The sequence below is a fragment of the Belonocnema kinseyi genome, chromosome 3 (assembly GCF_010883055.1).
Source record: "Belonocnema kinseyi isolate 2016_QV_RU_SX_M_011 chromosome 3, B_treatae_v1, whole genome shotgun sequence".
Classification (NCBI taxonomy): domain Eukaryota; kingdom Metazoa; phylum Arthropoda; class Insecta; order Hymenoptera; family Cynipidae; genus Belonocnema; species Belonocnema kinseyi.
The window spans coordinates 133386237-133401183 of record NC_046659.1 but is presented as its reverse complement, the minus strand read 5'-3'; the positions used below and the strand labels follow the sequence as shown (position 1 = coordinate 133401183).

General features: G+C 31.0%; 1 protein-coding gene across 1 annotated transcript in view; it reads left to right on the top strand.

Moving 5' to 3' along the window:
* Positions 1 to 3524, top strand: part of LOC117169303 — a 4966-nt gene extending 1442 nt beyond the window's left edge. Inside the window, exon 2 of the mRNA XM_033355610.1 lies at positions 1266 to 3524. Coding sequence (XP_033211501.1) covers positions 1394 to 1825 — 432 coding nt within the window. The 5' untranslated portion in view covers positions 1266 to 1393 and the 3' untranslated portion in view covers positions 1826 to 3524. The remainder of the gene's footprint in view (positions 1 to 1265) is intronic.
* The last annotated feature ends 11423 nt before the right edge of the window (positions 3525 to 14947 follow it).

Below are 14947 nucleotides of genomic sequence, written 5' to 3'. Positions count from 1 at the left end.
CTCGTGAAAAATTCGTCTTTCTGTAGAAAATTTATCGTATATATTCAGTTTTAAACCAAAAGTAGAATCGTTGAATTTTTAGTATAAAAAATTAATTTTCAACAGAAAAAAATAAAACTATTAAATTATTTGAATGCAACCAAGAGCTCAACATTTAACAAAATGGTTTTATTTTCTAAAAGATTATTGAAATTGTTCCTAAGATTATGATTCTTCAACCAGAAAAATATAAATTAGTTTATTTTCCAACTAAAAAGTGGTTAATTTCGAATAAAACATAATATTTTATACTTTATATAAAAAATATTTAAATTTAAAAATAATTACAGTTTAGTTCAAGAAAAAATGATCAATTAAAAAAAGTGGAATCCTGACTAAAAAGAGGGAATTTTTTAACAAAATACATGAACTTTAAACCAGAAAATTCTATCTCCATTAAAAAAAAATTGATTTTCAAATAAAACTTAAATAGTTAAATTTTCAGTAAAAAAATTAATTTCAAATCAAAACCAAAAAGATTTTTTAACAAAACAATTCACCTTTCAACTAACAAATAAAATTTTGAATTTAAATTACGAATCATCATCTAAAATAAGTTAAATACTTATACACAACAGATGGATTTTCATGCAGCGTGGCATTTAAAAAAAATATGAAATTTTCACCAAAAGAGATAAACTTAAAAACAAAACAAAGAATTTTCAGTTGAATTTGATATCTCACAAAATTTTTCATTAAAACTAATTAGAATCCAAAGTTAAAAAATTTATTTTTTATATTTTATTTTGTATGGTTTATAGAAGGAATAATTATTGTTGGTAAACTTAAAAAAAAACTTTAAAAAACTTTAAGTAAACTTTACTTTATATCTACATGAATGAAGGATACCCCTGAGTTATTGAAAATCTATTTTGTTGAAAAGACTGAATTTTCCAGTCGAAAATTCATAAAAAAACCCAGCTTTTGTTTATCAAATTTATTTTTAAAATCAATAATTTTTATGAAATAGATAAGTTATGCATTTTTTCTTAAATTTATTTACAAAATTATTAATCATTTTGGGTTATTCAAGAATAAAAAAAACTAAGCATTGTTATTACTGTTATCCTAAAAAATAAAAAAAATAAAGTCTTTAAGTATTTTTAATCTTGAAGGAGCACCTTCACTCATTAGTTCGTTAATATATAAAATTAGCGAAATTTATTTAGTAATTAATATTGTTCTGCTCCACAGTGCTACCTGATTATTTTTTTTTCTTCTTGTAGAATTAAATCCTTTGCCGTCCAATGAACCACGTCCAGAAGGTGTTAACAATCTTGGTATAACTTTCTACGGAGATGATCATAATAATCTTCAACCATTAAAATCCGTAAAATATCGACTAGTGAGAGATATGCGGTTTTACGTTGGAGTAAATATTAATGGTATTCTTCGTCCAATGTTTGATTATCAAGGGAACATGGTTATAGTGCGTCTGAGAGATCACGAAGTTATGCCAATGCCACCAGGAATAGCTAAACAATATCGTTTTACCCTACCGCCGTGGCAAGTGGAGCTTCTGGAAGCTTTCCGTTTAGCCAGGAAACAAAATGCTGACGCCCATCTTGCCAATTCCATCAGACAGCATCCGATACTACCTCATACTGATTCTACCAGTTCCTACAAACAGCGACAGAAAGCACAGGAAGAACGATATTATCATTCAGTCAGGCAGACTCAAGCTGGATCTCAATTTTATACTGTAGGGCCTGTACGTCAACCAGTGAAAGATAATTCTCAATCTTTCACTTCAGCAAAACAGTCTCCGATACGAGCTACTTATTAGCCTTCTACTTCAACCAGACGGACAGTGAAAGCGCTAAGCTAATGCTCGATCTCGTATTCCGACTAGACAATCTCAAAGACAATTAAATACTAATTCTTTCAGTTCAGACAAACAGCAGTAGCAAAAAATCAATGTGCAATATTAACATGCAGTTAGAAAGCAACAAGCTAGAACTAACACTACAGTATCAAAATACTAGATAAGGCTCAATATCTTTCTTCAGCCGAGCATCGCAGTATCAGGATAATGATTAATCTTCTACTTCAGCTAGGCAGTGCAAAAAATTAATCTATTATCCTCTACTTCACTCAGGCAGTGGCAGTCAGAATTTGATGTTCAATCTTTTGGTTTATTCGGACAGTAGTAGCAACAAGATACTGCTTAATTATCTACATTAGACAATGCGAACAACAAGATAATTCCTAATCTTTGACTGCAGCCAGACAGCCTCCGATACAGCCTAAAACTAAGTCTACCAGTTCGTACAAGCAACGTCGGCTAGCCAATAAAGATAGATATTATCATCCAGTCAGACAGACACCAGTTAGAGCTCAACTTTGTTACTGCACTTCCTCAGATACAAGTTAATTTTCAATTTCATACTTTAGCCAGACACCTGTCGATGAAAGCTAATTTTCAATCTTCCACTTCAGAAAGACAGCCTCAAATACGTGCTAATTCTCAATCTTCTATTTGAATCCAAAGCTAGTAGGACCAAGCATTAATTACATCTTCGATCTGATGCTTCAGCCGGGCAGGGATAGCACTAAGCAAATGCTTGGCCATGTATTTCGACTCGACAATCTTAAAGACAACGTAATACTAACTCTTCAAATACAGGTAGGGAGTTGCAGCAAACAGCTAATGTGGAATATTTTTATGCAGTCAGGTAGCAAAGAGACAGAAGTAACTCTTCTGCTTCATCCAGGCAGCCTAGGATGCTTGCTAATTTTGAATTTTCTACTTCAATTAGGCAGCATAAAAGTATAAGATAATGATCAATAACTTACTTCCGCTGTGCAATGCAGCATCAGGATAATCATTAGTCTTTTACTTCAACTAGAGAGCAGCAACAGCAATCATTCTTAATCCTTTACTTGAGCTCGGCAGTGGCAGCCAGAATTTTATGATTAATATTCTGCTTTAGCCGGGCAGTAGTAGCAACACGATAATGCTGAATTATCTGCATCAGCCAGGCAGTGCGAGCAGCAAGATTTTTATTAATCTTCTACTGCAGGTGGACAGCTTCAGACAGTGGCTAATTTTTGATCTTCTTCTTCAGTTAGATACCATTAAAATCCAAAACAATGATTATTATCCTACTTCAGCTTTGCAATCCAGCATCAGGATGATGCTTAATCTCTCAGTTCAGCCAGACAGTGGCAACTACAAGAAGTTCTTTAGAAACAAGATAATGCTCAATTGTCTACATCAGCCAGACAATGTCAGCAACAAGGTAATTTTCAATCTTCTACTGCGGCCAGATAGCCTAATACAGTGGCTAATTCTCAATCTTCTACTTCATCCAGATGGACTCAGATACAAGCTAATACTGATTGTTCTACATCAGTCAGGCAGCGTGAAACTAATACTTGATTATTATTATTAATAATTATGATCTAAATATATTCGTAGCTCATAAATTCCGTTACAAGTTTTACATGGCGATAATAATGTACAATAAATGTGTGAAATTCTTTATAATTAATTTTAAGTCTTGAAAATTTTTCGACAATATCAAATTATAATTTAAAACTTATGTATTTGATGAAATGAATATATCTGATGTTTGAATTACGATATTTCTTTTTTTTTATCTAATAAGTTTTTTAATTTTTGCGTTCATCCTAGTTTATTGTAAAAAAGTACAAAAAAACTTTGCTATCTTTTTTAGCAATTAGGAGTTTCATATTAAAAACAATAAGTATTTAGCAGATCCTTTAATTCCTTGAAATATGTCTCAAGATTATGTAATTACTTGATAAAAAATATACTTCATGAAAATCTAACAGTGCAATAAACATAAATCTTTGCTAATTTCGAAAATCCAGAGGCGTAAATTAAGGGACTTATGTCTTTTGAAATATATTCTCAATCTATGCAATACAAACATTTGTCTTTCAAATGTGCCAAATGATTAGGATAATAAAAGAGATAGCAATTAATGTATATGCTCTAATAAAACGTCATTAGTTTCTACTGTCTAACAAAAATGAACATCATTTTTGGAACTCTGCTCTTGAATGTAGCATTTTTGCCTGATTCTTTTGGTAAATATAATAATATATATGAGATTGGGTTTTTGTATTTTCAAATGCAATAGATAAAAAAAAATTAAATTCGAAAATAGCATCACACTGAAAAGAATTATTTTTTATCCATTCTGAGGTTCCAGGGAGCAAAAATAAGTTACAACATTCCTAATTGTTAATGTATTGTAATAATTAATAATAATCACTTTGTGAGATTATTATATTTTTAGCTTTACAAAATGAATTCTTGTTTGTATAGACTTCAGAAATCAAAATAATTTGTTTAAAACTTTGCAACACACTTTAAGATTGGTTTGAGACCGCAGAATATTTATCGCATCCAAACCTGATGAAAAAAAATTGAGAGGACTTCAGCATTATTGAGTTTCTGGCCATTTTTAGAGCGACCTTAAACAAAATGTTTGTCTTGGTAAATTTTAATTGTTATGCCTCAAAAAATTTAATAATGAATTACAGTATTTTTAAGTCATCGTGATAAAATTACATTTTTTACATATGCTCATCTATGCAGCGTAACTTGACTAACCAAATAAAACTTTTCAGTACTAGACTGTTTTTCACTACCAATTTGTAGAATCATGAAAAAATTAATTTATATTTTTTCTTGTAGAAACAAATCCATCGTTGGCCGATACAACCCGCCCACAAGTTGCTAATCCTATCGATATTCAGTTCTTTGAAGATGAACATGGCAATCTTCAACCATTACAATCCAAAAATTACCAACTAGTAAAAGATGATATGTACTACATAGGTGTAAAGATTAGTGGCATTCTTCGTCCAATGTTTGATTCTCAGGGTCATATAGTTGTCGTACATTCAGTCACTAACAAACATCTTCTAATGCCACCAAAAGTAGCTCAACAATATGGTTTCACCATCCCGCTGTGGCAGCAGGAGCTTTCAAAAGGTTTTGCTGAGCATCCATTTTTTTCTCGAACCTGGCATCTACCTAAACCTTCTTCGTCAGTCAGGCTTGCACATCCAGAAGCTAAGGCTCAACATCCTACTTTAGCCAGGCAATGGCAGCATCAAGATAATGCTCAATCCTCTAATTCAGCCAGGCAGTGGGATTCGCAAGTTCAATCTCAACATCTTGCTTCAGCTAGACCATTTCAGCATCAAGATAATACTCAATTTTTTAATTTAGCCAAACAGTGGCGTCCACAAGCTCATTCTGTTCATTTAACTTCAGCTAGGCCATGGCAGTATCAAAATAATGTTGAATCTTCTACTACAGAGAAGCAGTGGCAGAATGAAGCTAATCTCCAATCTTCTTCTTCATCGAGGCAGTTGCAACAAAAAACTAGTAATCAATCTTCTGCTTCAACTAGACACTCGCTGCAAAAAACTGATGTTCAGTCTTCTACTCCAACCAGACATCAATAAGCTAAATCTCAATCTGTTCCTTGCTCCAGACTGTCATAGACACAAACTGACTTGTTATAGCTTTTACTCCATTTAGGCAGCAGGAAACATATTCACAATCATCTAGTTTATCCAGGTAGTAGCAGTAATAGGCAAATGCTTAATCTGCGGATTCATACAAGCAGCCTCAGATACAAGATTAATCTCAATCTTGTACTTTAGCCAGGCAATCAAAGATAGACATTTATTTTAACACAAAACAAATGTAAAGTTGTAAAATGATATACTGTTTGTGATCTAAATTCGGATTAAAATGGTACAACAAATATTATTTTGATTGAGTGACAATTTTTTTCTAGAAGTTTATAGTCCCTAAGACCTCCACTTCACAATAGATCTTTTTCCTTTTTTTTATTTCTCATTATGCAATATATTTTTTAAATCGCGCAATCCTTGTTGTTGAAATTATGATGGGCTGTGAAATACTTCAAGTTCTTTAATACAAGTTTGAAATTTTAAAAACCAAAATCCACTTTCATCCAACATTCACCTTAACCTATCACCCATACTCTCACCACCCGTTTCTTTGCCCGTAAATATCTCTAAAACATGTTCCCATTTTTCTATCTCGTAATAACATACTCTTCATCTATCCAGTACCTGCACTCTATCATTCCTTCCCTCATCCTTAATCATATAACGTGGTTCTATTTCGTCTTTCTTTTTACGTATCTTAAATATTTTGCATCTCCTTCATACTTTACTACCTTATAATACCTGCTACACTTAGATCGCACGATTTTTTCCATCTTTTAACCCCCTGTTTAGCTATCAGTTTATTGTCTAACTCTTGCCCTACTCTGACATCTGCTTTTATATCGCTTCCTCTCCTTCTCTTTTGTCTCTCTTCCTCCCACCTTGATCCTTCTGCGTTACTTCTATTCTCTTTATTTACTACTTTCCGTGGACAAGCTGGAGCTATCCTGCTTCCCTGACCCCTTTTTGGCTTCTCCAAAAAGTTTCATGCCCTCTTCATTTTTCCAATAACTATTTTGCCTCTACCTTTTGCTTCCTCAACATATATCCTGGGCAGCTCCAGCTCACTTCTATTATCCAACTCAAGAATCTCTCCTACATATTTTTTACCCTCTTGTGCTCCTTCTATCCCCAGATCTCCACTCCGTTACTTACATCTGCCTGCACCAACGCATCAAACATCCACAGTCTCATCTTCCAGACATCCTTAAACCTTCTCTTCCCTATACCCCAAACCTGCCCCATTGCTCAAGTCGCATATTCTATCCTTCTTCTTACCTGTAGTTTATCCACGTTTTTCTACTGAAACCAGAAGCCTAGGTAACTAAATTCCTCGACCTGTTCCATTTTCTCCCGGTACATCTTCCATTCACATTCTACTGTTGCCTTTCTTTACTTAAAACACATCATCTTCTTCTTAATTACATTTACCGTTAAGTCTTTAATTCTCAATTATTCCTTAAACACTCTCATTATGAGACTCGCCCTTCTTTTATCATCCGCTAGTAAGACTACATTGTCTGCATCCGATAAGTAATATACTTTGCTATTTTACATGACCCGTTGCCCCTTTACCTTTCTTCTCCAGATTTTCCTCTAGATCTGCGAACAAGAGACTCAATAGAAGTGGAATCAGTGGGCTCCCCTGCCTGAGCCCCTCTTACTCCAAAACACCTCCCCTTTTTATATTAAAATTAAAATTATTTCTTGAAAAGAAGATCCTACACCATCTTCAATCCATTAAAATTTGAAAATAATCCCCTTTTTATTTCCCAATTCTAACCCTTACCTTAGTCGCTTCAAATACCTCCTTTATCCTCTTGACTAACCCTTTGCCCACTCCCCTCTCTTCCATAACCTGCCATAACACCTTTCTGTTTACTGAATCAAACGCTCCTTTAAAATCTACAAATAAGGCCACTAGTTTTCCTTTCTTCCTTGCTAAGTTCCTATTTACTGAATAATTCAGTATGTAGATGATGTCTGCTGTTCTTATCCCCTTTCTGAAGCCCATCTGATTATATGGAATGATCTCTTTCTCTTCTACTTCCTTTTATAATTTCTTTCTGAGTATCTCCGTATATATTATATAACCCACCGATATAAGTGTGATTCCACTATACTCCTCCACCTTATTGCCCTCTCCTTCCTTAATAATCGGTACTACCAACCCTGTTCTCCACTGCTTAGGCCATCCTTATCCTCTCCAAACCTTGTTAAATACCTCCCACCTTTCCTTTCTCAACGCTTCCCCTCCAAATCTCAAAGCCTCGTTCCCAATATCGTCCTCCCCTGTTACCTTGGTTCTTTTAGGCCTTGCTATCGCTCTATTCACTTCCTTTCTACTTATCCCGTTATCACTATCATCTTCCCCTTCTACTACCTTTCTCATTTCACCCAATAGCTTATTTTCCACTCCTCCCAAGAGTCGTTTAAAGTACAGGGTCCACTCATCCGTCTCGATTTCCTCATTTATGCCCTTCCTTATCCCTCGTTCCCTATTGATCACCTCCCATTTCCTCCCTTCTCTGATCACCTTTTCCACTTCTTCTATATACCAACTAATTTCTAACTGCCTTTTATGACTTAGAAATCTTTCATGTTCTCTCTTTATCCTATTATATTCCTGTTTCTCTATCTCCACTTTTTTCACTTTTTTACATTTTCTTTCATTCCATCTTTACTCTCCTGTCATTCTGCATCCCACAATTCCCTCTTCGACTTCTCATCCTCCTTCGCTGGCTTTGCCTTTTCTTTATCCTTTCGGTTAGTTCTTTTATCTGTTGAAACCGCATATCCACGTCTTCCGCTTTCAATCCTCTAATCTCCTCATTCCCCATTCTTTCCTTAAACTCTCTCAATTTATCCTTCCTCCATCTGCCCTGTCATTTGGTATACATTTTTGTAATTAATCTATTAATGAGAATATTTTGTTTATATTACAAAAGTAATCTGCTGTATATTATTACAGGGAAAAATTTTCCGGCGCTTTTTCAGATCGATAGTTGTAGTCAATTTACCAATTTTAATAATATAAGCCTAATAATGTCTTGCATTTTTTTCTCGTAAAATTCAAAATTTGAAATCTAGGGATAAAAGAAATTTTTATTCTTAATCTTTTTTTTTTTAATCGGAACCAAGAAAAACTTATTTTCGGACCTACAACGATGTAGTGGGACCTCTACAGAATGTTTGAAAATAAAAGAAAATTTATAACAGTAATTTTTATTACTACAATTAAGAAATGTATTGTTTAGCGGTGGCCACTCACTAATTTTCTTTTTTAATCAGAGAAAATAAAGAAAAATGAAAACAGAGTATATTTATTTCAAGAATGAAATTATTCCTGGAGTGTTATATTCTAAATTATAAAACAAACATTAATATAACGCCTAGCTTTTAATAAATTTTGATAATGTGAATCTCTTATCTAGATGAAATAATTTATCTGGTTTGCCAAACTACATTAAAAATCCAATCCGAAAGAGTTTTGATTCAAAGCAAACCATATTTGTGCTTAAATTCGATACTCTGATTAAAAATTTATGTTTTTATGAAATTGCAAAAAAATTATTCTTTTACCACACTCTGTGTCTGAAAAAAGTAGTGAAAAGTAGCCTAGAATATTGATTTGATTTATTTTTAGCTAAAGAAATAAAGCCATTTCAAACATTATAGATAATATGGTAAAAATATAATATAATTTTATTAATTAAATTTAATTGAAATAAATGTAATCAATAATTAATATAATTTCATATGTGGAGAAAAAAAAATTTTATTATACAACATAATTCTAATAGTGCAACAACATTGCCTTTTAATTAGTCTTAAATGGCCCTAACTTAAGAAGAAAATTTCAAAGTATTATTTGATTCCAAAGTATAGTAATTTTTTGTGTGTCTTAATTTTTTCTGTTAATGGAAGCATCATATTCAATATATAAAAAAATGATGTTTTCGAGCTATAATATTGTGAATATATTGCATAAAGTAACTTTTTATTTTTCATTTCATAAAATATTAAAGAAATGTATTTCTCATTCACAAGCCAATCTCTAAATTCGCGAATAAAATTTAAAAAATTTTTGTTATCGTAAATATTTATATATGTAGATAGATGCTTGATTTAATTAATACATTTATCAAAAATTAAAATCTGAGCAAAATTTACATTTTCTGATCCCCAAACCCGAAAAAGAAGAATTTTGAAAAGAAGATAAAGTAGGAGACTATAAAAAATGAAATTTTTTTTTAATTCTTGGCGCTTGATTTGTCTTGGTAGTTCCAAAGATTTTTTTAATTGCTGGCTATTTTTTTTCATTTATAGCAGATGCTCAATACCATTAAAAACAAAGTAATAGATTTTCCAAATTTAAACGTCACGCGGATTTTCATTTTTATTGGATTTATTTTTCTAAATTTTATTCCTTTCAGATAGTTATTTTAAAGAAAATATTGACCATATTTTGATTTTTAAAGAAAATTAGTTCTAGGGGAAATTTTACTAGAATTTAAATTGTCCCATACTGATAAAATACTAAAATATTTGATATTAAATCAGTAAACAATGTTTTAAATATCGTTCCCAAAAATTTTGTAAAATGATAATAATTAATTAAACATTTCGAATTGAAAGCGTTTAAAAAAAATAGATTAGGTAAGATTTTAATAAAGACAGTCTTTCTAATTGAAGAATTTCTAAACAAAAGCTTTCGAATAGAATAAATTTTGAATTAAAAGTATTGGAAATGAAAAATCTTCAATCGGATGATTTCAAAATTTTAAGTTTCCACACTGAAGTTATAAGAAACCTAAAAAGAAGTCTTCAGGAATTGTTGAAAACTTTTGAAGACACTATGATGATTCGAAAGAAAGTGTCTCGTACTGAAAGTACAAAATCAAGTAGTTTTCTTGTACAGGATAGCGTGATAAAAATGTAGTCGTGTCTCCGGAAATCTCGAAAATTTATTATAGTAGTCCGGAAAAACATAACCGTGAAATAGTGCTTCTGATTCATAGCAACTGGAAGATTCTAGTCTATGCTTGTGTGGTCTTCTACAAGAAAAATTTATATGACATTTCTCTCATACGAAATTTTATCGTAAAACATTATATATCCGTAAAGATTTTTCTTTGTTTTCGTCTCGCTCAACTTCTCTTTTGAGTCAGGATAAGAATTCATGTTCGGAATTTTCGCTGAATTTCGACGAAGAAATTCATAAGTTGTTTTTATCAGTTTCCTTCGCAAAAAAACCCTTTACGGCAAATCAAAATCTCTTGAAAAATACTGATTTTGCTCGGAATATATTGATGTTACTGCAATCGTCATTATTGGATTGAATACAAAATATCATTCAATATACAATATTAATTAAAATTATAGATACACTATGTGATTGATCACCACCTACTCACTGTGCACGTAAAAATTTCGAAATGCACAGTTATCCAAGTACTAACTGCGCACATGCACAATTGCCTGAGTGACAACTGTGCATGTGGAAATTTCGACGTGCACAGTGATCCAAATACCATCAGCGCACGTGTACTCTTTTCCGAGTAATAACTATGCATATGAATTGTCGACGTTCACAGTTATCCAAGTACTATCTGTGCACGTCGAAATTCAGATGTACAAAGATGGGCTTATGTGAGCTTGAGCGTGCACAGATGTCACTTTTTTATATGAAAACGTGGACAGATGTCACTTTTCCAACTGTGCACGTAAACAGATGTCACATTTCTAACCGTGTACGTGCACAGACTTCACTTTTCTATCTGAGAACGTGCACAGATGTCACTTTTCTATGTGAGAAGGTGCACATATGTCACTTTTCCAACTGTGCACGTAAACTGATGTCATATTTCTAACTGTGTTCGTGCACAGATGTCACTTTTCTATAAGAGAATGTACACAGATGTCACTTTTCCAACTGTACACGCAAACAGATGTCACACTTCTAACTTTGTACGTGCACAGACTTCACTTTTCTATCTGAGAACGTGCACAGATGTCACTTTTCTATGTGAGAAGGTGCACATATGTCACTTTTCCAAATGTGCACGTAAACTGATGTCATATTTCTAACTGTGTTCGTGCACAGATGTCACTTTTCTATGTTATAACGTGCACAGATGTCACTTTTCTAACTGTGCACGTAAACAGGTGTCACATTTCTAACTGAGTACGTATACATTTGTCACTTTTCCAACTGTGCATGTGCACAGATGTCACTTGTCCAACGGTGCACATGAACAGATGTCACTTGCCCAAATGTGCACTTTCACTCATGAAACTTGCCTAAATGTGTACTTGCACAGATGTCAATTGCTAAACTGTGCATATTTATGTTTTTACTTAAGAATGTGTATGATGGTGGTCCCTTATATCTACATATAACAACTTTTTAAATGTAAAAATTACTCAATCCTGAACTACTGTAGGCTACTGCCTTTGCAAAAGTTAGTTTAAACACATTTTAAATTCTATTTTTATAAAAGATTTTCATAAATTATTATAGATATACAAAAATTTCTTTTTAAATTTATTCTACTTTTAAAAACTTTTATCTAATAAAGGTTCTTTGAGATTCCCAGTTGGCATAGAGACATCTGTACTGAAATGGAAACAAAATCTAGAATAAAACTACTTCAATAAAATAGTAGATGATTTATCCTTATAAGTCATTAATTTTTTTTATTATTTAAACAAATGGAATTTGTAAGAAATATTTTTTGACAATTCATTTTTTTCTAAATTTATTAGTATTGGTCTAGTGGAATATTCATTATTAATACATAATTTATTTTCAATTGCTTGAATAACTTGAATTTGTTTAAATAATTTTATTTTTCATGAAAATTTTTTGATATGTCTTTACAGGAATATTTTTTAACATTGTTTTAATACTTTAAATTTGTTTAAACAAATCCATTCGATTTAAATTTTTTTAAATTGCTTGAATGCCTAGATTTCTCAGATTTTCTTAAATTTCCTGAATGCCTTGAATTCTCTGAATTCCTTGAATTCCTTCAATTCTCTGAATTCCTTGAATTCTCTGAATTCCTTGAATTCTTTGAATTCCTTGAATTCTCTGAATTCCTTGAATTCTCTGAAATCCTTGAATTCTCTGAATTCCTTGAATTCTCTGAAATCCTTGAATTCTCTGAATTCCTTGAATTCTCTGAATTCCTTGGATTCTCTGAATTCCTTGAATTTTCTGAATTCCTTGGATTCTCTGAATTCCTTGAATTCTCTGAATTCCTTGAATTCTTTGAATTCCTTGAATTCCCTGAATTCCTTGAATTTTCCAAATTCCCTGAATTCTCTGAATTCCTTGTATTTTCTGAATTTCTTAAATTATCTGAATTCCTTCAGTTCTCTGAATTCCTTAAATTCACTCAATTTCTTGAATTCTCGGAATTTCTTAAAATTTTTGAATTCCTTGCATTCCCCAAATTATCTGAGCTCCCTTCATTCTTTGAATTTCTTCCTAGATTTTCTTAAATTCTATAAATAGCTTGAATTCCTTAAAATCTCTGATTCCTTGAATTCGCGTACTTTATGAAATTCCAGAAATACAGAAAATTCAAGCAATTCAATAATTTAAGGAATTCAGATAAATCAAGGAATTCAAAGAATTCATGTAATTCAGAGAAATCAAGGAATTTACTGAATTGATATATTTCAGAGAATTTAATGAACTTACCGAATTTATGTACTTCAGAGAACTCAAAGAATTCTACGAATTCTGGGAAATTGAAGCATGCAAAGCATTTAAGAAACTCAGGCAAATGAAGGAATGAAAGGAATTAAAGGGATTTATAGATTTCAAGAAATATAGGGAATTAATCGTAAACAAAAAACAAAAATTAATCTCGGACTAACTACTGATAAATAATCGATTTTAACCTAAATTATTTGTTTCTGATGTATGCTTAGAAGCCTCAGTCAACATTGAAAAATTTAATAATAGATCTTTTTTGTCAAATTTTATAAATAATTTCAAAAATAGGCTACTTTTGTTATTGATTGGACGTAGGGTACATCCTTAAGGTGTTTTAATTGAATTTTACAATTTTAATGTTTTGTGATCGAAGCAAAATCTCTGTCGTTATAATTGCTAAACTGGAATATAATTATGATAGACTTTCATTTCGCGCGCGAACTTTATATTCCAAAACTAATTCTATCACTAAAAATGTTTTTTTTTCAGTTTAAAATGAAAATAAACATCTTAAAATGGATAAATTCGAATCTCATTTACACGGAGAAAAATCACAAATGACGAGTTTCTTAGATTTTTGGGACAGTGATAAGCCTTTAGTTTGTTAAACGAATTAAAAATATTTTTTAATTATTTAAAAAAGTCGCGTAATGCTTATAAATAATTTTTTCAATATTGAATTATGCTGCTAATTTATTGAAAATAATTTTGAATTCATTATTTCTCACTGCAACTTACTAAATATATTTTATAGAAATATAATTTGCACAGTAGAATTACTCATTTTCATAATGATACTTAAACTTTTAGTTTATTATTTTATTAGTTCTAAGTGTTTTAAAGACCTCAAATGGCATAAAGTTAAAAATTTTCTCGCTTAAGAGTAAAAACTTCTAATTTTAAATTCAAAATTTTAAATTAAAATCATCACCTTTATGAAAATGGTACAGTCCTTGAATTTATTTTTTTATTGACAATACGCAGGGTGTTTTTTTATTTGATTAGAAAATTGATTTATTTACCTAGAAATGGAAATATCTGGTAGGAAAATCTTTGTTTTCTGGTTAAAAATTAATTTTTTTACTGAAATTAATCTATACTATTTTATGAAAAAAATTTGTCTTTTTGAGACGAAGATTCAACTAGTTGGTTGAAAGTTCCTTCTTGGTTAAAAATTAATCTGTTTTATTGAAATATCAACAATTTAATTTTTTGTTAACAATGCATTCACCTTTTTTGGTTAAAAATTATCAGTTTTGTAGAAAATAAGGAAATTTTGTTCAAAGTAATTTTTTGCTAAAAGATTTTTTAATTTAGTTAAAATATTAATGATTTGCCCGAAAATTTAACAATTTGGTTGAAAGTGCACTTTTTTGCTCGAAAATATTTATTTTATTTTAATATTCATACATTTGTTTAAAAATTGGACTGTTGTTCAAAAATAGTAGTTTTAGGTTCGAAACTAACTTTTATTAACTTGAAATTCAACAAAACTATTTAGAGATTCATAATTTTAGTTGAAAATTAATTTCTGATTTAAAATTAAATCATTTGGTTTACGAATAGTTTTTTCATGCAAAATTTATTTTTCATTTTAAAAATCAAAAGTTCTTGTTGAAAAATAACAATGTTAGTTACATATTTATGTCTTTGAACACAAATTTAAGCATTTTGTTAGAAAATTTTAGGTGGTAGAAGTAAGAGAAAATAAAAGAG